This window comes from Varroa jacobsoni, unplaced genomic scaffold, assembly GCF_002532875.2.
Source record: "Varroa jacobsoni isolate VJ856 unplaced genomic scaffold, vjacob_1.0 scaffold_401, whole genome shotgun sequence".
Lineage (NCBI taxonomy): Eukaryota > Metazoa > Arthropoda > Arachnida > Mesostigmata > Varroidae > Varroa > Varroa jacobsoni.
The window spans coordinates 38278-61315 of NW_019213303.1; the positions used below are offsets into that span (position 1 = coordinate 38278).

The window sequence follows — 23038 nt, forward strand, 5'->3', positions numbered from 1 at the left end:
ATTTCCTCGCGACATTATAGGCAATGACAAGCTGATCGGCCTAGAAAAGCCAAAGGCTCAACATTCAATGCTATTCCAACTGTACCTGGGCAACAGCTGCGCTACAGCGAGACGCTTGTACGCCGGCTCGTTAGTTCAGTAACCATGACAAAAGTAACTCCAAGCCTTGATAATTAGTTACTACGCTGCGGATTTTCCACACCCCCGATCCCCCCGCGCCATCTGACACATCGACCTCCTGCTCCCTCGTTCTGTTTCGCTTTCTCTCTTTTACCCTGCCCACAGTATCCTATGTTAACATCTATAGATTGGTTCTCATACCTCGATCGTTTTCAGTGTCAGCACTCGGTCAAAAGTCGTTCGAGTATCGATGGCCACGTCAGCGAAAGACGATGAACAGAAAAACATACACCGAGTGTGATTCATCGCTGCCGTTGTGTCGTTGCAGTATCACACACTGAAACTGACAGTCTGAGAGAGTCGTACGCACGCTCACACACATACATTCATAAATGAATAAGTATGTGGCCGATGTTTCATAGTTGTTTTTTGCTTCTTTTTCGGTCGCGATTTGCTCGCTCATCCTGAGGCGGCGATTGAGCTGATGATGGCTGCCGGTAGAGGTCACCACATTGTTGGGTCCAGGTGTCGGTCGGTTTTTCGCGAACTTTATATCCCAGAGTCATTGGGTAAAAAGGCGGTCTGTCGACGAAAAGAGCTCTCTTAGCAGCGACCTTCCGCTAGAGCAACGCTACAATTTCAATAACTCTGATGATAATAGTTTCTATGATACTGCTACCTGTATTAGGAGTGATTTATTATTAATATTATGGTAGAATACTGGAGAGGAACTATCAGCATAGAAAGGGCTCGCCGCCTCCGTCGTCGTTGTCGCCGCCGGCATCGTTCTGATCATCGATACCAGCGCGACTATGGCGACGATGACCAGAAGCCATAATAGAATCTACCCAATATGTGCTGGTATATCTATGTGTATATTCAAGTGTATGTATCTATTTGTATATACATATATGGTGCCTTTGATGATGATGCTGCTGCTATTGAATGTCTCCTCGTTTCGTAATTGGTAACTACTATTCGTAGATCTGACTGCGGCGATGTCGCTTCTGCCGCTTTCTGCTGCCGAGCGCAGGCCGTTCTTGTTGTCGCTGTTGACGGCGGCCGTGGCGGCGGTGGTGTTTTGTGCGTGTAACGTTCACCGCTACAGAGCAGGTTCCGAGGAAAGCGAATGACCGAAGCGCCTATTTATTGGTGATGAAGTCTGAGAGAAGAAGAAAAGGAAGATGACGAAGTTTAAAGCGACTTTGTCTAAACGAAAAAACAGAAGATACGAAGAGACACACAGAGGGAGGGAGGGAGAGAGAGACCACTGACAAATACTGTACATAGCGAAAGATGGGCAACAGCAAAAATGACGATGGCAAACTGTGGCGGAGGATCGCGATAGAAAAGATAGCGATAGGAAAAGCCTTCGATAGATCGGGTAGGAAGGCATTCAATACAGAAGGGTACAGCGGGGTAGAGTTGTGATGTATCGAAACCGGAGTGAGTCTGTAAGGTTGCTATTAACAGCTACACGCGTTCCTGCCGCTTCTGCCATTGCCGGGTGTTATTATAGTGGGGACAGAAAAACGATACAAAGAATACGATATACTGAGGTTGATGATGATCCGTCATCGTCGTCGTTGTGTTACAAATGCTGCTGCTGCTGCTGCTGCTGCTGTTGTTTCTGCAGAAAACGGCAAGTGTTTATGATGCGAGCGGTGACGGTGATTAGTACATACCGCGAAAGCGCCTCGCCTTACGGCCCAAAAAGGAAAAAAATCGGTTCTGTCTTTTGCCCCATAACCCCTCCTGTCCTTTTTTTATCCTCTTCTTTTCGGGACACTTCTTTCCGAAGAAAATCTTTTGCTCAGTATACAATACACAACAACCGAAGGCGATACTGCTCAGCGAATGTCGACGATATCGAAAGTTATGCATATATTTCCAGTGGATGAGATGATAAAGTACTCGAAAATATATCTATATAGCACCCATCGTTAATGGCGGTAGCTTATATGAAACGCCTGGTAGTTTCTGTAAATATCTCTACGCGTGCATTACGTCAGTTGTTCTGAATGATCAGCACTAAATAAAGCGGGAAATGTACACATAGTTCAAATATTTGATACGTAACAGCGGCTAGCATCAAGTGATGCGCTATTATGGACTTTGTCAGTCACTGGCAAAAGGTTCTCGTTTGTTTCGCTGCAATATTATCTTCATTCTGAAAAGGGGAGGTATAGAGGGAGTCGATGCGCGATTTTCGTGATTCGCCGGTCCCAGTGGAAGCTACTCTATCCATTTATTTTGTCGATACCTGATGTCTGCGAGCGTTGCTGTACCTGCTATGAACATAATCGATATTGGTGGTACAATGCGTCCAGCTACCCGGTTAAAGAACAGAACAAAGGCACAAATAGGCCATAACAAGAGTGGGCACGACGAACCTTTGAAACGCCACCGGTCATAAAATTAGCCATTGACATAAGTCCTGCTGCCTAAGCAGTGGAAGCGTCATAGATTGAACACTGCTGCTACTGGTGTTCAACCATTTATTGATGTGTTGAGTAATGGCAAAATGATGATGTTCTGTTTTCTTTCACGCTCGTATGGATGCCAAACAGGCCTGTCCTTAGTTCATTAGGCGTACAACAGTAACAAGCCATTGGCCTAGTTTGAAGCAAACTACTGTCAGCTGGGAAAATAGGCCCTCGTTACTTTGACGCTAGCAAGGGTTTTGCCAAAACCTTCATGGCCGTCGTTCGTTTTTAGTGAGTCGAGGAATAATTACCGATACTAAGGCCACTGGTACTATCATCGCTGTTGAACGATTATTCCTGCTAGCTTACTAAGAAGCTTTCTAGCGATCGACTTAATCGGAACGTTTTACGTAGGACTGTGAGAACGAATATTCATTCGAGACGATTGACGTGGAAGTGTTTTCGAACGTCAACCTTGTCCAGCACGCTACGAGAGACCGGTCTAACTACACCGTACTAGCTCGGAAGTCTAGCTAGTAACTATATCGTCTAGACATAACTCGATTCAACCCTGTCAGTAACATGAATGTGGCCAATTCTTCGTCATACGGATTACCTACTTAATCTTCAACATTCATCGCTCTTAACACGTTCAATAACCTATTAATCCTGTTGCTGTTGATTGTACTGCTATTATTAAGGTTGTCGCTGCTCCAGCAGTAAGGTTCGAAAGCGGGGTAAACAAAGCGGCCAATGCTACCGCAGCGTACCATCGCGTTTCTCCGTCAGTACGAGATCCATCCACTCGCTCGCCCTCTCATGGGAGAGAACGGAGAGATTACGGGACCACTGGACCGAACCAGCGGCGATAGCATCAGCCGCAGTCACAATAAGCTGTTGTTTGTAACCGAAATGCGTGAACTATTTAGTTATTAAATTTGTAGCGGTTCGCTTACGGGCGTCGCTCCACCCATCGAACCACACGAGTAAGGGGGTAGGTTAGGATAGGATAGGTGTAGCATTAACGTCCGCAGCAGAAGCTTGGTCAAATGCTTAATGAAATGATGACATTGTGCCCATCCTAATGACGTGTCGAAGGACACCGTTGGTGTCTCGAGATACGTCCAGCGTGCCGTTGCGATCGTTTGTTAATCTGCTGTTTTTATTTGTTACTTGTGCTTCTTTCGGTACACTGACCACATACAGCCGACCGGTGTCGTTGTGCCTGTCACACAATAAGGCTCACTGTTATCGTCAACGGTGTCTATTGTATATTTGGTGCCATCATGGAGTTTGAAGAAGTACTAGGTAGTCTGCTTTTTTTTCATGTAGCCGTCATGTAGGTGTCGGAAATTTGCTTGAAAGGAAACGGTTTGTAAAGCCGTTCGTTGTTACCACTGACTATAGTTTGATGCATACGCGTGACGTCACTATCGGTGCGACTCCTAAATGTTTAGCAGGACGTTTTCTATACCGCTGGAAAAATCGCACCCATTGGTCAAAAAGACGGTAACCAACGCCGATCTGTACATATTTGTAATGCTCGAATTGATTGGATAACGTGTGTCTTGTTGTGCTTATGCTTTGTTTCTACTACAGGTTTCACACCTGACGTGATTCACATATATCAACAGGCGATGTGTTCACCCGGCCATTATTACCCAAGCCCAGCTTGGTCTCCTCCGTCAAGTGAAGCCGATTACGTCACCGGAGGTTTGGGACTCGTGAAAAACGAGCCTCTATCCCCACAAGGAGCCCTAGTTGGCGCAGGGATGAATAGCCCTCGTGCAGGACACACTGCGCCTAGCGTCACGCCTCCACCTACAACTACACTCTATCATGCTCACATGCCATCGACTGAGCTCAACGGCAATAACATTACTGGATACGCACCGCTTACCCCACCCTATAACAGTAATAACAACAACAGGTAATTTTTATTTAATGTCGATTAGGTTTTTTGATGTTGTGCCTACTTAGACGATGAGAAATGTCAAGTCAGTTTGTCCGTGACATTTGCGCTAACGACGTTCTTACAATGTATGACCTTTATCTATCTTCATTTTTCTTTCTTCTACATTCTTGTTTTGTTGCTGTTGTTGTTATCGTGATTAAATACGATCGAAGCAGACAATCTCCTTCTCAATCAGCGTATTGGATGTCAGCGGGTTCCACCACACCACCGCCATATGAATCAGAGTACTACAGCAGCGGTACCTGTTCCCCAAGGCACACCGACGTCCACGAAACGAAGTACGCTGACGTGCTTCTCCACCAAGTGCAGCATTCATCACCATCACCGAACGTTAATAAACAAATCACAGCAACTCATCCTGCGACGTCGAACAGCGCCCCTAACAACAGCAGCAGCAGCAGCAGCAGCAGCATAAACAGTAATGGGAACTCCGCAGGCACCGCAGGTTGCCTCGAGGGACTCAACGACGATGGCGCTCTCGAGCAGCTGCGTGCGATTTGCCTTCAACAGGCAGCCAGCGACGTTCAAGTGGCCTGTCATATGCTCAACATTTCCCCGAGTGAGTACCAGAGCACTATATTGTTTATTTTTCTCATTAGACAGTCAGCAAATGGTACGTAATCGGCTAGATATGTATAGTACAAATCTACCTTTACCACCCCTTCTGTAGCAGTTGCCAGTGTTGTCAAAATCGACTGGATCAATTAGTTGACGTGTATAAATTTTATTCAGTTTAGAACATTCACGTATCCACACCTCGTGCAAGGACTGTCCACAATAGTTGAGCCATCCTTAAACACTGCGGTCGTAGGCACAATTATGACGTTCTTCTTCGACCAAGAGCGAATTTAGGCCAATCACAATTAGGCTACGACGCCTGCACTTCGCATACTCTCCGGTTCGCAGATAACACGTCCTAGATCGTATCAACTTATAATTTTTAACTAAACGTTATTATGGTTACGTCGTTAACCATAAACCTGATTCGTCATTGGATCGATAAAAGCTAGCCCACATTGTCGTAATAATTCTGGTCACTGCTCGTGTTTATCGGCTAATATTAATTCTTCTCGGTTACTCGTTGCCTCACCGCTACCAGCGCTATTGGGCACCACTAGCCAGTGCCTCATCGAATCATGGTAACTGCGCGTGCATCATGTTTCCGCATGTCTATGCACTCGACGTATCTCACCGTCGTATCCATTGGCAGGCTTTTTCGTAGTTTCCGTACGACGAAACGACAAACGAAAGACCGTACAACTATTTTAATATCGGTCAGTTGGACTGGCGGCTGGTGTTGGGGCTCACCCGTTCGGTGACCAGCCAGACTGCCGTCATTGCTCTCTTCCATAGCATAAGCCATTAGAAGCCAGTGTGCATGGCACACGGTGCAGTGGTGGTACGCGCTTTCGTGCGTAGCACGCTGAGCTACGTGTAATGTACGCGGTTTTTTCGCTGCGCTGCTATGACGCACTAAACGACTACCAGTGATTCTTTTTTTTACTATGATTTTCCCTTCTGTCTTCTAGTAGAAATTGTCGACCAATCGCATCGACGGCAACAGCAGCAGCAATAATGGTCGCTCTAGGTCGTGTAGAGTAAAACGCACACATGCATATATACGTATGTACACCTCTCACGGTCCGGTGGTGGCCAGCTCGTGCGTTTGGGTCCTTCTACGCAACCGACTCCTACGTCCCGTAGCGGTATAGTTGCACGTTCACACGTTGATACATACACACACACACACAGATGCACGCACACAGGCCAGCACTAAGATTTTCACTTTCGCTGATTCCCGTTGAACACGGTTTCCAACATTCTAAAAGAGTCGTCTGTCCGATCAATTGACGCCCAGCAGCTCAATGAAGCCAACAAAGCTCAATAGAAAGACACCCACTAGCACCAGCTGCAGGAGTGGCGACTACGCCGTTATCCACCAGCAGCGCAGAACTATATTCTAGATATACAAAATGATAGACCAAATTATTATTGTAGGGAAACCAACATTAACCATCATTTGACGGTAGTCACACAACGTCTGATGCATATTAAGTCGGAACAGCATAGGCTTCAAGGGTTGACATTATTGGTCAGGGCTCTTTCCCTTACAGCATAGACAAGTCGTGGAAGGTGGGAGCGACAAAAGATAAACGATTCGTTTGTGGTTGTCGATTTTGTTACTGTTGCTATTGGTGTTTTGCCGCCGCGTGCAACGAGCCTGGTTGCCCTGAGACAGCACATGTTACTTGTACACGTAGCACAGCATGTACTTTGTGACGCTTTGTTTCGTCACGACAACGGACAGCGCCGCTGGAACATCGTATATCAACCGTACTTACTGTAATATATGTAAATAGCTAGATAGTATGGATAGTCTACCAGCTAATTTTTCCTTTGTCGTTTCTAGTCGTGTTATCGTTGTCGTCTGAGGCTTGGATCATTCCAAGTGGCGTCGACCAGGTCCACTTTTTCTTCCGTGGGCTTTTGGGGACCAGGACTATTCCCAGCAGTTCACAGGGGATCGTAAGCGACGAAAAGAACTTCGAAAGTCAGCCACTGAACGCAGATGTAACTATTCACTTAGTGTACGAGCAAATACGAACTATATGCGAGTCAAAAGTAGACAATATAAATATTATATGCGCTTCTCAGTTTTGCTTAGATTCTTATTTAGTCATTCTCGCTAAACTGTCCACATAACGATAGCAAATTAGCATCCAGATTATGCGTCAGTTGTTGCGTGGTATTTAAGTTCTGAAGATGCGTGAAGTTGCTGCGCTACCTTGTAACTTGCGATCGTGACCGTGTGAAGTGTTGACAAGAGTAAAAGAACTAACCCTTTTTACATGGATCGGTACAAAGGAAGAACTGGTTTCATTCGTTGTTTCATGACGTTTGACAGTAATAGTACTAACTTTTTTTTTAGCAAATCCGCTTTCCGCTGACCTAACACCCTCCTGGGATCTATCTGACAGCATACTTCTTTCAAGTGGCCTTTAGTAGACACCGAAATGAGTTCAGTCCCGAGTTGTGGGCGGCGGTACGATGGAACCTTGTTTTGCTAAAACCCTTTAGCGCTTTGCAAAGCTTTGAACAATTGAGTATTCTGCCAGCATTCGTTGATGGCCTGATTTCTATGAAACTCAACATTAATTGCGATACAGTAGAACAATTTTCGCATGTTTTATTATGCGTTGTAATTTTCTTTTTTGTTCTTCGGCCTTTTTTGTTCGTTCAACGATTCACTGTCTATATTGCTGTTGAACTCGGCTTGTCTCCTAGCGAGTTAGTCCACTGCGTCCCCCTGCCGGCAAACATACGAACCACACGCAGACAGACAGACAGTCAGAGATTATGTTAAGCCGGGATAAAAAATGAGAGAAGGACCTGAATTTATGAGGATGATAAAATATATTCATCTACCATTTAGTTTTCCTGGCTCTCTTATAAAGTACCTCTGTCAGACGCATTTTCAGCTTTACTTTTTTACCGCTCTTATCATTGCTGTTGTTGCCATTGCGTTTGTCGATGACACCTTCTTTTCGTCCAGGCTTTGTTTCGTACTTTTACATTTTCTATCGCCACTACTCTGCTTAAGCGCTCCGATTCCTTAAAATACGTTGATTAATCTCGAATGCGAGCTATTTTCAAATCGCTTCTATATATCGCCTCGTCTCGGCTCGCGCGACCGCCGGAAGCTGCCTAGCAGACATAAAGATCATCAAAGTAATATATATACATACAGGCACCTCGAAAGGGGAGAGCCGGAGGCAGGAAAGAACATTTCGTAAATAGTAAAAATTTGTTTTCAAGAGCGAATGTCTTCTTGACCCATCAGACCTACATCACCTGACGCAATCCCATCCTGAAGGCATGTCCGAGGATCGCGTCCGTCTGCAAGACCACTCTGTAGGTGTGTGTCTGTGTGTGAATAATAAATATATGCACGTATAAATAGCAGGGCATGTGTGCGTGAGTATGCACTTGGGCTAAGCCATTTTTGTGGCTCTTCCTGTGGAGTATTAGAACCCGAAATGTGAAATACTATATTATGAAACACTGGAACAGTAAACCCACGAAAGGAGCCCAAGAAACAGATAGAGCTGTTTATAAAACATAATATTCATATAAACCTACTCCTTTATATGTATGAAGGAAGCCGGGCCGGTAGCTCGGACGTGTTATTATACAATGGCAGCAGACTGGTTCAGATGTTTCTTCACTCTTCCAAACTGTAAACCTCAATGCAAACCCATCCGATTGGTTTGTCTGCTGTCTCTTTGCTGCTCTATAATATCGTATATAGAGTGAAGTCGTGGAGGGCGGTATGTAGAGAAGTTGAAAGAAGAGTGCGAGTGTGAAGAAGGGATAGAGCAAAGAGGGCGTAGCCATTTTGACCTAGCGGTCAAAATGCTGGCTGTTAAACTGGGAGGACGCCGTGTGGCCAGTTTATCATTTGGCCTGACGGGCGACGTCGCCGGTGATGACGAGGCAGCCCGTTTTTGACTGCGTCTGCTGCGAGAGGTAATGGCAAGTACGGCTCGACAAGGAGCAGCCAAAACCACATCCAACATCAGGCCATAAAATAGCCATAACTGCCAAAACAGTATACAGGAGCAGTAGCTGCTGGCCATCTACCGCGTACCTTCACCTACCTGAGGATGTATAATCGTTGGCAGCAACTCGACGGACAGAGCCTTAAACGAATGAACCTTTTCGAGCCGGGACAAGACGAGGCACGAGAGTGACAGAGTAATGCTAACGGCGGCAGAAACAGCGATTACAGCAGTAGCTGTCATCTTAGGTGGACATATGGTTGAACGAGCTGGTCCGTTCATCCGTCCATTTGCCTACATTTGTGGCTCATCCCCGTTGGATGCTACGCCTTTCCTACTTTTGATGCAGTCTTAAAAACACGGCCATCGGCATCACTGCTATCGCTATAGGAACCCCCAGGAGGTCCATGAAATTGCTCAAGGCGGGTCTAGTAGCTCCTCCGGCCGACCTGTTTGTCTGACAAGTCGGCGCACAAGGACACTACCAATAAAATGATAAAATACCTAACAGCGAGAAAAAAAACAAACGTTTAGAAGTAGAGGAGTGGGCAGAAGAACGGGGACTGGAACAAACAAGTCTTCGAGAAAAATGACTTAGGAATAGAGTGTAAAAAAAGGTCTAAAACAAACGGAACAAGTCTGTTGATTATGCGAACAATGCGGGTAATAACAACCTGCTCTGACTCAGGTCATTTTTTTATAACAGGTCGACGGACCGGACGTTTCCACCGCGGTTGGCTCTTTGACAGAGGCCTAACTGGCTATCCCGATCCACGTAGTTACAGATCACAGAAGATTGAGTAAATGTGTAAAAGGTACCAGGCCGCCTGAACTCCACAAGTGTCAAACATGCGTTTATTTGTACCTTTGTGCACTCTTCTAACTGTTTGTTTTATTAGATAATGACACATGCGCTATAAATATGCCTTTGAAAATGTGACACGTTTTGTCATGGTCGTGCCAAATTAGCGACTAATCGTATTGAAGCTATGAAATTTGTAAGTGCACGTTTCATTTTCACTGTGGTACAGTCTAGCGCTGTACACTTTATGATTAGATCTATTCATTCGATCATTCAGGGGCCTTCGTGACTCTGCATGACATAAAAATTGCGTTTTTGTAGATACTAGTATCTTCCTGCAATCCAACAAAAACCTAACAGAACCTAAGTACTCGTGCGTTAGTGGTCAGATCAAATTATTTTTGACGGTCAATCATCTTCTTTTCTTCTTTTTAGAGTCGATCTCCGATTGCTTTAAGTGGCCATTTTGTAGATTTACCCACCGGGGTCACGATGTGCTACTGAACTTGAAGCAATGCGTTTACTTAGTGTGACCGTTTAAAATCGCGTTAGATTCATCCGGCCATGGCAGTATAGGCGCTCCTCCATTGCTCTCCGATGAGCGTTGCGATCGCATAGTCATCAGACTGCTATTCCGTTTTTACTACGCTGATTTGATCACGTGTTGCTGCTATCGAGGTCGTTAACTTCGGCTGAATTAAGTTATTGAGCCACCGTTATAGCAGAAAGCCAAGAAGCGCATGAAACTATGGACTGGGAAATCGGAGGGGGCCGGAACAACAATAAGCATTACCAACAATAACCGCAACGACAGTGTTAAAAACGCGCAGGATAACCAAGCGGTCAATGGGACAACAAAGACAAAAGAACTAAAAAAGGCGAGATCATATTTGCAATAATGATAATCATATAAGATGACATGGTGTTCCGTTGTTGCTGCTTTTTTAGATAGCTAATGTACTTACACTTAAAGGGTACGTATAATAGATGCTTGATCAAATCGATTTGCGTCCGCAATAGGCTTCGACGCTCGCTTTTTTCGGGTACCGCTTTGCGCCAAGGTATAATAATAGATGATGCTTCCCATCAGAGGAGACCACCCAGTCGAGATTCTCTGCTCGTATGACGCTGCGGCTACGGAACTTCTCTACGTGCACACATATCCTATAGCTTCAGCAGGTACACGTACGAGCTCTGGTCGTTACTTACGCCAATAGCAGTCGCAGCTAACCGGACCAGTTCGGCCTGTTTGCTGATCGGACGACCACCGAAAGGACAAGTCGGCTGGTCCTTTGCTCAGTGACGGCGGCGATCGGGCATAAACATAAGAAAAAATACTTGTATTGTCGCGTCCCAGACGAAGACCATCATCGGCGTCGTCGCTGTGCAACCGGTATCGCTTTGGCTTCTTTTTTGTTCGTAGCCAGATGTGGCAGCGACGCGATCTTCGGTGTACAGTGGGCAATATCATATTCTTTCTTTTTCGCGCTCCGTTTGTCTGTACCGAGTTATCAAATTAAGCGAGCCACCATCATCAGCATCGTCACCATCACAAGCATTATCACGAGCATCGTTATCATCGGCGGCAAAGAGGGCTTCCGCAACCGATGCGCTATTGATAAAGGAAGTCTACCGGCAACGGACGTGGCACGGGGTATGCGATAACCAGGAGGGTGGCAACGGTCGGAGATAGCGAAAATTTGGCTATAAACGGCTGCGGTTGTTGTTATCGCAGTCTTTGGTGCCACTGTTATTTGCTCGCTGGCGGAGTCATCTTATTAAAAGGGCTTTTTAATAAAATCGTTTCAAAATAAGGTCTTACACGCGCCTGTCTTTCGAACTAGCGTTTATATCAGCTGAAGAAACAAGAATGTACAGTGTATTTCGGATCGAATTTTGTACACGACAAGGTACCTGAACAGCCTTCTAAGTTAAAGGTAAATCTATCAAGCGCTAATATCAATTTGACTTAAGGACATTATCAGGAATATAGTATTTCTCCGGGTTACGTCATGTTAGCGTGATCCTAGTTGGCAATTCTGGGTCAGCAGCATGAGCTAGTCGCACCTGCAGGATGGTGGGGTTCTACCGGACTTCCATTGACAGCCTCTGCTCAAGGCTGACCTCTTCAGGGCAGTATAGCTTACCTAATAAAACATGGGTTGCCTTGCCATTGTCATCGCGGCCGTCACAGCATAATGCTAATCGTAGCGTAGTGTCAAACGACTCCTGTGCCGGAGCGCTATGCGCTGCATGGACGTGGATCGTAAAGTCGCTTGCTTTTAAACGACTGTGTTATGCACCCCTGCCTACTCTATCTTCGTCTGAATTTGCCGCCAATACAAACGGGCGTCCGTACAATGCGCACAAAGCTTGAAAATACAAGCCACGAGTGGACTTTTGTTGGAGGAACAATAACGCCCGTGACGGAGCAGGCGGCTGTAGTATGTTTTGACATGATCGCACCTGCAGGAAGGATGTTGTGGCCAAATCAAGGCCTATCAGCAAACCTACAAGGCCGGACGTTGCTTTTTCTCATCCCTTCACCCGCTCGTCTCGTATCTGGGTCTCAGACTGGGGTCCGAGTCGACAAAGAGAAATACTCTGGTGACGACTAGTGCCCACGCTGCCACAGTATTACGTAATATAACGCCACATTCGGTCAAAAACTCAGGTTCTTGTCACATTCGTTCAGACTGACTATGAACAACCGCCAGCTGTTCAAATGGAAAAAATTGGCAAGAACCCAATGAGTAGACTGATGGTGCACCAAAAAGCTTGTCCAACTTCAGGCCTATCATCAAGCCATTCTATTTATCTATATTGTATGGACTGAAAAAGTAGTAGATCGGAGTTTTTATAGGTCGCACATAGGGTGTACAGCAGGACCTATCTATTGAGTTTTAGTTCGACTAATATATGGTTCACGGCAAATAAATATTACTCACAGTAGTCATATAACTGGTATATACGGTGGGAGAACCACCAGAAAAGGATGATGCCTGCCGTGAGCGAGTTTTTTTTAAGCAGAAAAAACTATCCCTTTGTCTATAATATACCTTATACGATGGCATGAGATCTTTTCTTTTCGCGAGTTTGCCGTTCTCAGTCTCAAAGATACACATACAGGAAATACTTCTTTCTTTACGTAGACACAGAAAGACGCTTTGGTAGACAGTGCGCAAAATAGACTTTTCACATCCGGAACGATCCTCATCCTTGCCATATGTATCTTTCGGTTGGTACTCAATGCAGTTGGGATCATTCGTTTGTCGTGGGCCGTTTAATCCGGACGCTGTACGTCAAGGGGTCGTCGCTTGCATGTTCGCTACTCTGGACTAGGTTACTCATAATTCGGTTGCATATGGCAATTCCGTCTAAAGGCAATCTAGTTTTGGTTTGCCGACACACTCCTTTAATCCGGACAATTGGGTGGTATGTTGTTGAGTTGTTGTACTATTGTACACCGCCGCTGAAAATGATTTTGCCGATAGTTCAAGCTTCCGGTGCGATGCTGGGCTTCGGCCACCCACTCGAAAGTCCACTTTCTGGCTGCGTGTCACTGTTGCTATGGTTCTTACGGCCGTTGGCGCGTGCAGACTGGGTGCGATTTTTCCGTTTGCTTCGTGAGCGCGTCTGTTCGTATGAGTGGCGCACCGAAAGCTGTGTTCATCGCCGATTTGTTAGTTAGATAGCTTACTTATGTACACAGATGTATCAATTTTAACCGTATTGACAGTTTGCGTCACAGATCGTCACCTGAAAAACTTTCACCAGCTTAATACTCATGTCAGGCACTTATGATACCCATTCATATGCAGATGCACAAATGCACACTATGTTACACCCATTAACGTAGCAATGCATTACTGACTAAATTGAGACGATCACTATCGAGTAAACAAATAGTATATTGTATATCGTAGATATACAGCATGCATGGAGGGTTGGATACACAGTATCTGGAAAGCTATACAATCTTACGCGGTGGGCTATATATAATGTTTTCGAATGACACTTGATTTAATTACTTGACGCGAAAGCAAGTCGGCGACATAGTTTCGATTTCTATAGATACCTCTATAAAAATAACATGAGAGAAACACCATCCACTTAGAGAGGCGATACTTCGCGTGTTCATTGTACGATACAAATCGGAAGTTGGGTCTGTGAACGTCCGATCTGGGAAACAACCGTTCAACGTTCTCACACGCCTTGAGCATAATTCCAGCACTAGCATTTATTGTTCGTCTAAAGTCACGGTGTCCTTAAAGCACAGAAGCGCTATGGCAGTGGACGTCGGTGGTACAATTAGGCACAAACCACTCGATTGTCATAGCCCTTGCATTTGCTTAATGTTAGCCACCATCCATTATTCAAGCTCGACTCTGTTGAAAGTGTTGCTGCTTACCGTTGTCATTCTGGAGATGCATGGTTACTGGGCGGGATGGCGGCACTTTTATGTTTCCACTCATCACCTTCATTTCTGTTCTATCAATAGCGTGTCAGCAGGCCAGTATTCATTCTGCAAATGAGATGTCGAAAACGTACGTATTTAAGCGTCGTTAGCCCGTTTAGCTTGTCCGTCTTTCTGTGCAGTCGCCCTGTTTGCCCATTGGCTTATCCGTAAGTTTGGTTCATTCGCGTCGAGCAAAAAAAATTGTCTGAGGGATTCGGCGCTTGGATATCTATACTTATATATACATATTATACATTCATACAAAAAGGAAGAGGAGGTAGACACTGAAGTAATGCTTGCCTGCGTACATTGCCTTTTCGACTTGTTAATGTTGTCGTCGCTGTTAGTCCAGCCTGCTCCCGAACGCCTCCGGACCTGGTGCCGTGGACTTGTCGGTGACTGCCAGGTGTGCACGCACTGCCGCTCAATCCAGTTGCGATCGCCACGGTCGTATCCGTTAAATGGTCGTTCATTTTCAGTGTTTGACTGTGATCGCCGCTGGCTGGCCAAACAGCGGTTTCTTTTAGCTAAAAAGTTTGCTAAAATGCTTCCATGCACATATGCATATATTTCAAATGGCGTACACGATTATGGTGACGTCAACGTTACCTTATTGCTTACGGGTGAGCCTGCATTTAGAGTCGGCTGTATCTATCAGCCGTTGTCGGAATCAACGCCCAAGTCAGGAGTCAAGACTGGTCCTTATTTGGTCGATTGGATTGACTGTCGTTGAGTGGACATTTACATGTGACCATAAATACCGGTACAAATTGTTTGTGGCGAAAGAACTTGAATTATATTCAGGTGCTGCGTACCGAGAGGGAGTATACAGGAGCTATCGGGCAGACGGAAACGTGAAGATGGAATAAGTGGACCCAATTCCGTTGCTTGTTATCTCGAAAGGAAGTGACGATTGTTTAAGTTAGCGTATTCTGACGACGCCACCGTTCTCCTGCTGTGGGAGTGCTATTAACGTGGTTTAAATCTGGACGCGACGCCAATGGGTCAGTCGAGAGAACTGATTGACCATGAATACGATAGTGAACGATGATGGACTCATTGCATTCATAATACAGGCGGGGTACTCGGTACCGGTACACAGGTTCTTATCTCGATAGGAGGCCTGCCGGTGATTGTGGGAGGTGGTGACCAGAACATCCAGCATATAAATGTGCCCGGATCGGGTTTTCAGACAGGCATCCGGCAAATTTTATCGGTCGTTTATAATGCGTTTTGTAACTCCAAAAAAAAACATAGGAAATAGCGGTTTTTTCAAAAAATTTCCTTTCACTTTATTAGGTGCGACGATTATTACAGTATACTGTAGGTGTGTGCGTGTTTTTAATCCGTCAGTTATTATAATAAGTCAGCATAGATTTTCCTTTTTTTATTCGTTTTTATTTTTTTAAAATATTTTTCTTAATATTTTTAGTTAAATCAAACAGTTTCAGCGTTACTCTGTATAGTTTTTTGGATCAGCATACGCTCAGAAACTTTGCAACAGACAACATAACTAATCTTTGCCATTGCTATCGCTTGAACGTGTTCGCCAAGCATTTCTTTATTCCCGGTCATATGCTCTCAACAGCGTAAAAACCCTTAAGCTTTCTAATAGTTTTGTTTCTCTTATCTTTCCGCACTTATTGTTTTGGTTTTATTATTATTATTATTGTATTTATCGTTCCGTCATTCTCAGTCGTTTAAATTCCATCCTTTCATAATGCTCACCTCAGAACTTCCCGCGGTATATAGTATTCGATGTTGATGCCTGGCGGCTCACGTACTAACTTATTTATTTCGCTATATGCATTTATACGGAACTTTTGTACGAACTTGCCTTGTCGTCGTTGCCTTTTTTTGAGGTTGCGTTGTGTCCATGGGTAGAACTCTAATTGGTCGGGGCCTCTAAACGAGAACGAAAGGCCGTCGAACGACGAACAACTAACAAAATGCCTTCGCGTCACATTCAATTCCGCCAGCGTCACCAGAACACAAGCTCATCTCTCTCCTTTTACGCCATCACCTATTCATGCGAAAAGACGAAGAAGCAGGCCAAGAACCCGAAGCATTAGCAGTAGCCTCAAATCCTTTCGAATGTTCGCGCGCTTTGTTTGCCGCTGTGCTGGCCGAAGTCGAGCTGCGCAGGGCTAGGCAGACTTGATTAGCTCCCTATTTGGCCGCGGGTACGAGCGGCTTCGACCTGTACCGTCCGATACGACATAGGTGCTTTTGGCTTAGCGGCTGAGGGCCACTGTAGACTTTTCTTTATCATTACCGAACATGCCGATAGGCGGCAGAGTGCCGATGTCTAGGGTCGGTTGAAGCTCGGGTAAGCCCAGTCCTGTGCTGATGAGCCAGCTACTTCGAACAGCAATTTTTGAGTTACTATATTAGAAGGGGCTATTCGTACCTAGCCTGCTATTCGAATAATTCACTCTTCATAAGGTTGAAGTAGCCTTGAATTTATTTTGAGCCGAAACAAGTAGCTTCAAACAAATAGTGGATTTGGACACCTGTGGAATTCATATGTAAATTTCTTTATTATAAATAATATCATAGGAAAAATTCAAGAGTAGCGAACGCAGATCTCTTGTATAAGTTTGTTGGAAAAACAAACTACACAGGTTCAGCACTGGTTAAGGTTAAGTCAACTAATTTTGGCTGTGATGTGATCAATGCTCACGCCGCTGTCACCGAGGCATCGACGTACCGCGGAGTGAGTTACAAAAAAAAGTTACGGTGTGTATATATATATAACTTGGAAATTAAATAAAGAAAATCTATATTCCCTATTCAGTGTAACGGTCAATACGATAAATCACGGTTTTCTGTACTTTTTAGATAGCCAAACAGTATAGCCACATAAGCTTGTGAATGGAACGTAAGATCAATGCAATACTTCCGGCTAAAATCGATCGGGAAGAAACAAATAAATTGAGTTTCTGAATTCGTGAACTGCGTCATTAGGGTAAAATTATGACTTCTTTTATTCCAGATCCAAACTCATGGAACATCCACGACGTGCAGCGATGGATCCTATGGCTGGTCAAAGAAGAAAAACTCGAATACGCAGCCGAGCACATGCATGTGTTTTCCAAGGTATGCATATACAGAGAATTTCAATCTATTTTTTAATAGTATCGTGTTCCAAATATGAATATAAATCAAACTGCTCGTCAGATATCGAATAGGTAAAACAACCAATATCTATTATAAGGAATATTCCTTTTCGGGCCTATGCGAATACAAAATAATGTGTGTTACATAGCATGTTGACTTCAGTCTAAACGGACTAGGATTCGACATGTCAGAATGTCTTTATGGAAGAGACGTTCTGACATGTAGAACTTTTTAGCATGCCCTATCCAATCAGTACATAACCATACTGTTTACGTTACTCTGCTCAGGTAAATGGAGCTAGGCTGGTGACACTCTGCGACAACTACCAAAAGATGTCTCTCCAACAGGGCCCTCAGGTGGTTTCCGCGCAACGGCTCATGGTCGAAACCGTATGCGCGCATCTCGACATCTGGAAGTCTGCCGCCCAGACCATCGGTTGCGCCACGAGCGCAAATACGACGGACGCGAATAGCAGTAACAACAGCGATCGAACCGGCGATAACAGCGCTTGTCATCATGGGCAACAGCTGCAAATAACGTCGACTATCAGCAATAATAGCTTCTGTTCGCTGCATACACAGGACTGTAATCAGCAGCTAGACGACATTGACCTCCTGCCCTATCAGCTGTCGCAGGTGCCCGATTACGTGGCACTGCACCAGCACCAGCAGCAGCAGCAGCATCATCACTCGTCGTACTCTGCTCAACATGTTACTACCCCAGGCCAAATGTCAGGGACCCAAACGCTAAAATACCCTCTAGCCGCATATGGAGGCGCAACTGGACTTGAGATACAACTGAATGCAGCGTCTACATGTAGCTCATCTATGTACCCTGGTCACTCGAGTCCGCCGCTGTACGGCGATCTTAACGAGGAGGGGTATAGTGATGGTAAGTATAGTAGACCCGACGCACTACAAGACGTGTATCATTCTAATATAGTGTTAAGCTCTTTATTTTACTAAAGCAAACTGTAAGAACCGTGCGTGGGAGTTTGTGATCATTAATCAAAAAGATGATATTATTTGTTGTATGAACCAGATGAAGAATGCTCATCAGGTGGATCATTGGGCCCCTCGGGAGCAGGTCAGCACATTCATCTATGGCAATTCCTCAAGGAGCTTCTTTCTGATCCTCATCAGCATCACAACTGTATTCGTTGGTTAGATCGAGCTAAAGGTACATATCACATACATTTACGTATATGTAATACATTCTATATTTACAAGAGCACCAACATTTCGATTTTTCTGGCTCGTTAGAGCTTTTGAACATCTGGGCGTCTTGAACTATAGCTTGTAGAACGATTAATGCTGAACTGCTGCATTTGCAGGTATCTTTAAGATCGAAGACTCTGTTCGCGTTGCGAAACTATGGGGCCGCCGAAAGAACCGGCCGGCTATGAACTACGATAAATTATCGCGTTCAATTCGACAGTACTACCGCAAGGGTGAATAATTATCCTCGTTTAGATGTACATTAAAACAAAGCCGCTTTTTCTCTCATTTTGTCAAATTTTTGACTCGACAATGTGTTTTTTACGTTCAAAGCTCATCCAGTCTTAATCTCAATTTTCTTTTATTTTACTTACGTTTTACAGGAATCATGAAGAAAACTGAACGATCCCAGCGGCTGGTCTACCAGTTTTGTCCTGCATACGCCAACTAGTTTTCCCTCCAGTAAGGAGAGATCGCTTGTTGGCGCGCGCTTGGACCCTTCTATACCGGACCCTGTAAGGGCATCGTGGAGAACCCATGTACATATACTTTGTTTTTTCACCCCTGCTAGCCATCCAGGGTCGGCCGCGTAACGTCGAGTGATGAGATTATTGCATTCTGGAGCTATTTGAAATGTATACCTCAAATAGGTTGATGCAATTACCGATCATTACAGCGACAAAAGTTTGATGACGAACTTGTTCTGCTTGATCTTTATTTTTTTGTTTATTACTGTATACCGCGACTGATAGTTTCTGGCTGACAGGGGAGTGTCGAGCTGGTCTCGATGGGTTCTTCGACGTATGTCTGGGTTCCCCAGTGTGTATGTGTGTATTTGTTTGTTAATATAAAACAAGAGTTAAACTAGTAGACTTGAACTAAAAGACAAAGTGAAGACGCAGAACTAAAGACAGGATAAAAGCGGCGTGCACATCAACTATTAAAATCTGTCTACAGGTGTATTCAGTTGGTGGTGAATAAGGTCGGATTTGCCACCCACGCATGGCAATACCATCTTCATATAAAACACAATGGACAAATGATAATAGGGGTTACAGGCGATAATGCATAAAGCTGGTCTCTGTTGTTTACGAACCAGGAAATCGTTGGAAGAGACATGAAGAACCCTCGCCCGGGAAAGCGTAGTAATTATCTTCCAAAGGGTAGCTTAGCCAGCTTCATCCTCTCGAAGAGAAGGGACAAACATTGACGAACGAACATGATTTTCCAATGTCGTCGTCTGATGATTTCTTCCGGGTTTCGTGTTCTCGAGGTGTACTCCAAAGAATTTCTGTGCGCAATGCGATGCTTCCGATAGAAAGGCCCGGTTATTATCACCATCGTGTTTGAAAATGTTGAAATTACCTCATGATCTCAAGAGCAATCGATAAAAGTAAAGAAAAATAATACATTCATTTTGCTAATTTGCTAAGACGGAAACAACATGTGTCGTAGACTAAATACGTACATACTTTACAGATAATGAAAATTAAGTACAGATAACATAGCATTTCGTTGAGCATTGTTATTTATATGCATGTCGTCCTGTTTTAACTAAAACCAAAATACCAAAACTATTATTAAGTGTTACGTGCGCTGAGCTAGCAATCGGTGTGTAAATCTGTAGTAACGGCACTCTAACCCCGAGACACGCCTGTATGTTATAGATGATAAAACTCAAATAATTTGGCTAAACTTTGTGTTATTTATTAAGTGGTAACTGATGGTAGCAAAGTGTAAGAGAGATGATTAGTTGGACGGAAAAGGGCTCAACTTATATTGAAAGTAGGTGCGGGGGAAGTAGAAGCCGCGGAGCACTGGTAATTACTGATGAATTAAGAACTCATTGTGTTGAACCTTGAGAGATGGAAGCATGCGACATTTTTACGGTTAGATTACGGCGCGAGACGGCTGGTCCGTTGAGCTCTGCAAACAATCATATCTACGCTTAACAAAAATAGGCGTTACTGCGCTATGGGCAAAGGCCTTCGTATTGTGTGTGTCTACTACGTAGAGAAAACGATTATACATATAAAAGCTATTATACATATATCACATAGAACGCGCTCAATAAAATCATATGAACATAAATGAGCGCACCATCAAGAAAACCGATGCACCGAATACCCTTGGTAGCTACAATGAGATAATAGTCACTCGACGACAGCTGCCGGTTCGATCGTTTTTATCATCTCCATCGCGCCACGTGGCGACATAAAATACGTCACCTAGCCATATATATATATATATATACAATGTTGCTATTTTCGCTGTTTTTAAGGTGTACGTTACAAATAAGGTATGGGCACGTCTCTATGTCTGAGGAAAATTCCAGGGAGAAAATATTTATCTACCATATATATATATATATAAAATATTTATCTACCATATATATATATATATATATATATACAGAAGGACATCGACTTGGATGACATGCTTTATGATGTCATCCCCCTTTCAATAGACAGTTTCTCCACTAACGCTACCAACATTGGAAAATAACGGTGGGCAGGTCCTAATGCAGGCGGACTTGTTTGCGCCCGGTGTGTGAATAGGTAAAAAATAATATCACATATTATTATTATAGCGACCACAGCATCATTTCGATATCAGTCAATCACTATATCATTAACGTCCAGTAAATGTGAATGATTATATGCGGCACCTTACAATTACGATAGACACCACATTGTACTTAAGTTATTCGTAACAAATTATCGATACTGCGCTATGTGACGCCAACGCGTCGAAGTAGATTACCGTCATGACGATTACACGTAGTTTATATTCTATTACTATTATCTATGAATAAATAACCGTACTGACAGTTAGGCTAGGATGATAGTGGGTTAGGCCAAGGTATGCCTGAGTGCCAAGCCATGTGGTTTACTCACCAGGTGCGTAATGAAAAAGCGGATAGAAGCGCCAATTATCTAAATAACTCAAACAGCTTAGTAATAACGCCTGCACGTACAGAGACAGTGCAAGCGCAGAAAAGACAAGAGATAACGAGGAAACAAAATTTATATATAAACACAGCACTTAACTATTATATCACAAGCAGTCGCCTGCGAACTCGTCATTGCTGAATAATGAGGCGAAGAAGATTCGAAAAAAAAAAAAAATGGCTACTTTCTCAGCGCAATTGGATACAAAATGCTCAATAAAGTTATTGATTTGCTTTGGATGAATCGCAAAGTCCATCAACGTCATAAAAATGAGAATGACCTATGTCATCCAAGGCCTCGGAAAAGGACAATGGAGGCGTATAATTCATTTCTGCGACATTTATTTATGCCGAATGAATAGTTAACTAAAATGTATTGAATAAATGTATGTTCTGAGAACAATCTGTTATGTATTTATTTAGGCGTAGATAAAAGGTCCCAAAGAAATGCCACCTCAAGGGCAAGAGTCGAGTGTGGCATATTGTCGTCATAGTACCCGCTTTAGCTATACAGAGAAATTTGATCAGATGTCCCTTGTAAACAAAAGAAAGCATGACACATGCGAAAATATACAAAATATGGATATATATGGAAAGCAGCCTTTGTGTTCCATGAAAAACTGCTTCCAGTTCACACGAATATTATTTCAGTTGTACCCCTATCCTCTGTAACGCTCAACGTTTTCCTTAAAAATTATATTTTTTCCACTAGTCTTTTTTCTTTTTATCTCAGCCTGTATAATTACTCATTCTTTAATTAGTCCATCGATTCTCTACAGGTATGGCTAGCCATGAAGGTTACTGTATGATGCAGAGCATACGCAGGCAAGTGTATATTACAATAGCAACATTTCTCGAAAAGGCTAAAACTACGCAGGAACGTCACAGTTGGATTGATGCTTATTAGTATGATACTAGCACGATATATTAACAGTCCATGGATTCTTATTTAAACGATTTTGGAGAGTATTTCGGAAGTTCGCAATAACAAGCTGCCGGCCTGCTCTCAGTTTTTGTTCGATCTGACGAACCATTCGCGACGGTAATCCCGGCGCCTCTATGTCCAGTTCCCCAAGCGCTTCGACCACGACGTTCATTACTCGCACCTAAATTGTATTAAACATTTAATTAAAAAATCGAAAAGAAATTTAGAAATTTTTTTTATTGATCAATTGACCATGATATTGCCTGACGAGATCCGCCTCAACCCCTTTAGGTCTAGTTTAGTGCCAAACGAGGCTGCAAATGCGTTTGCAGGTTTAGACCCTCGAGAAAGGTCTACAAACGTGCAAAAATTGCTAGATATGCGTGTTTTCCACCAATGGAGCATCTTTCTGGGTGCTTAACTTGTTACTAGGCTAGTCCATTAGACTTTGCATAGAGCATATTCGCAGAAGATTAGCAGGTATA

General features: G+C 43.9%; 2 protein-coding genes and 1 long non-coding RNA gene across 6 annotated transcripts in view; 1 reads left to right on the forward strand and 2 right to left on the reverse strand.

Moving 5' to 3' along the window:
* The window catches only part of LOC111260117 (uncharacterized), a 37199-nt gene extending 36336 nt beyond the window's left edge, over positions 1-863 (reverse strand). Inside the window, exon 1 of one of the 2 annotated variants that reach the window (XR_002680101.2) lies at positions 322-863. This is a non-coding gene — a long non-coding RNA (uncharacterized LOC111260117). The remainder of the gene's footprint in view (positions 1-321) is intronic. The other variant, XR_002680102.2, reaches the window with a different exon arrangement.
* Positions 1-22031, forward strand: part of Ets98B (DNA-binding protein Ets98B) — a 40302-nt gene extending 18271 nt beyond the window's left edge. The window contains exons 1-8 of one of the 3 annotated variants that reach the window (XM_022832613.2): positions 3618-3854; positions 4146-4476; positions 4674-5080; positions 17337-17440; positions 17749-18352; positions 18503-18640; positions 18795-18911; positions 19062-22031. In XM_022832613.2, the coding sequence (XP_022688348.1) occupies positions 3833-3854; positions 4146-4476; positions 4674-5080; positions 17337-17440; positions 17749-18352; positions 18503-18640; positions 18795-18911; positions 19062-19129 (1791 nt within the window). In that variant the 5' untranslated portion in view covers positions 3618-3832 and the 3' untranslated portion in view covers positions 19130-22031. Of the gene's footprint in view, positions 1-3617; positions 3855-4145; positions 4477-4673; positions 5081-17336; positions 17441-17748; positions 18353-18502; positions 18641-18794; positions 18912-19061 lie in introns of those variants that run through there. The other 2 variants (XM_022832614.2, XM_022832615.2) reach the window with 2 other exon arrangements.
* Positions 21688-23038, reverse strand: part of LOC111260116 (uncharacterized) — a 5938-nt gene continuing 4587 nt past the window's right edge. Inside the window, exon 5 of the mRNA XM_022832616.2 lies at positions 21688-22734. Coding sequence (XP_022688351.1) covers positions 22543-22734 — 192 coding nt within the window. The 3' untranslated portion in view covers positions 21688-22542. The remainder of the gene's footprint in view (positions 22735-23038) is intronic.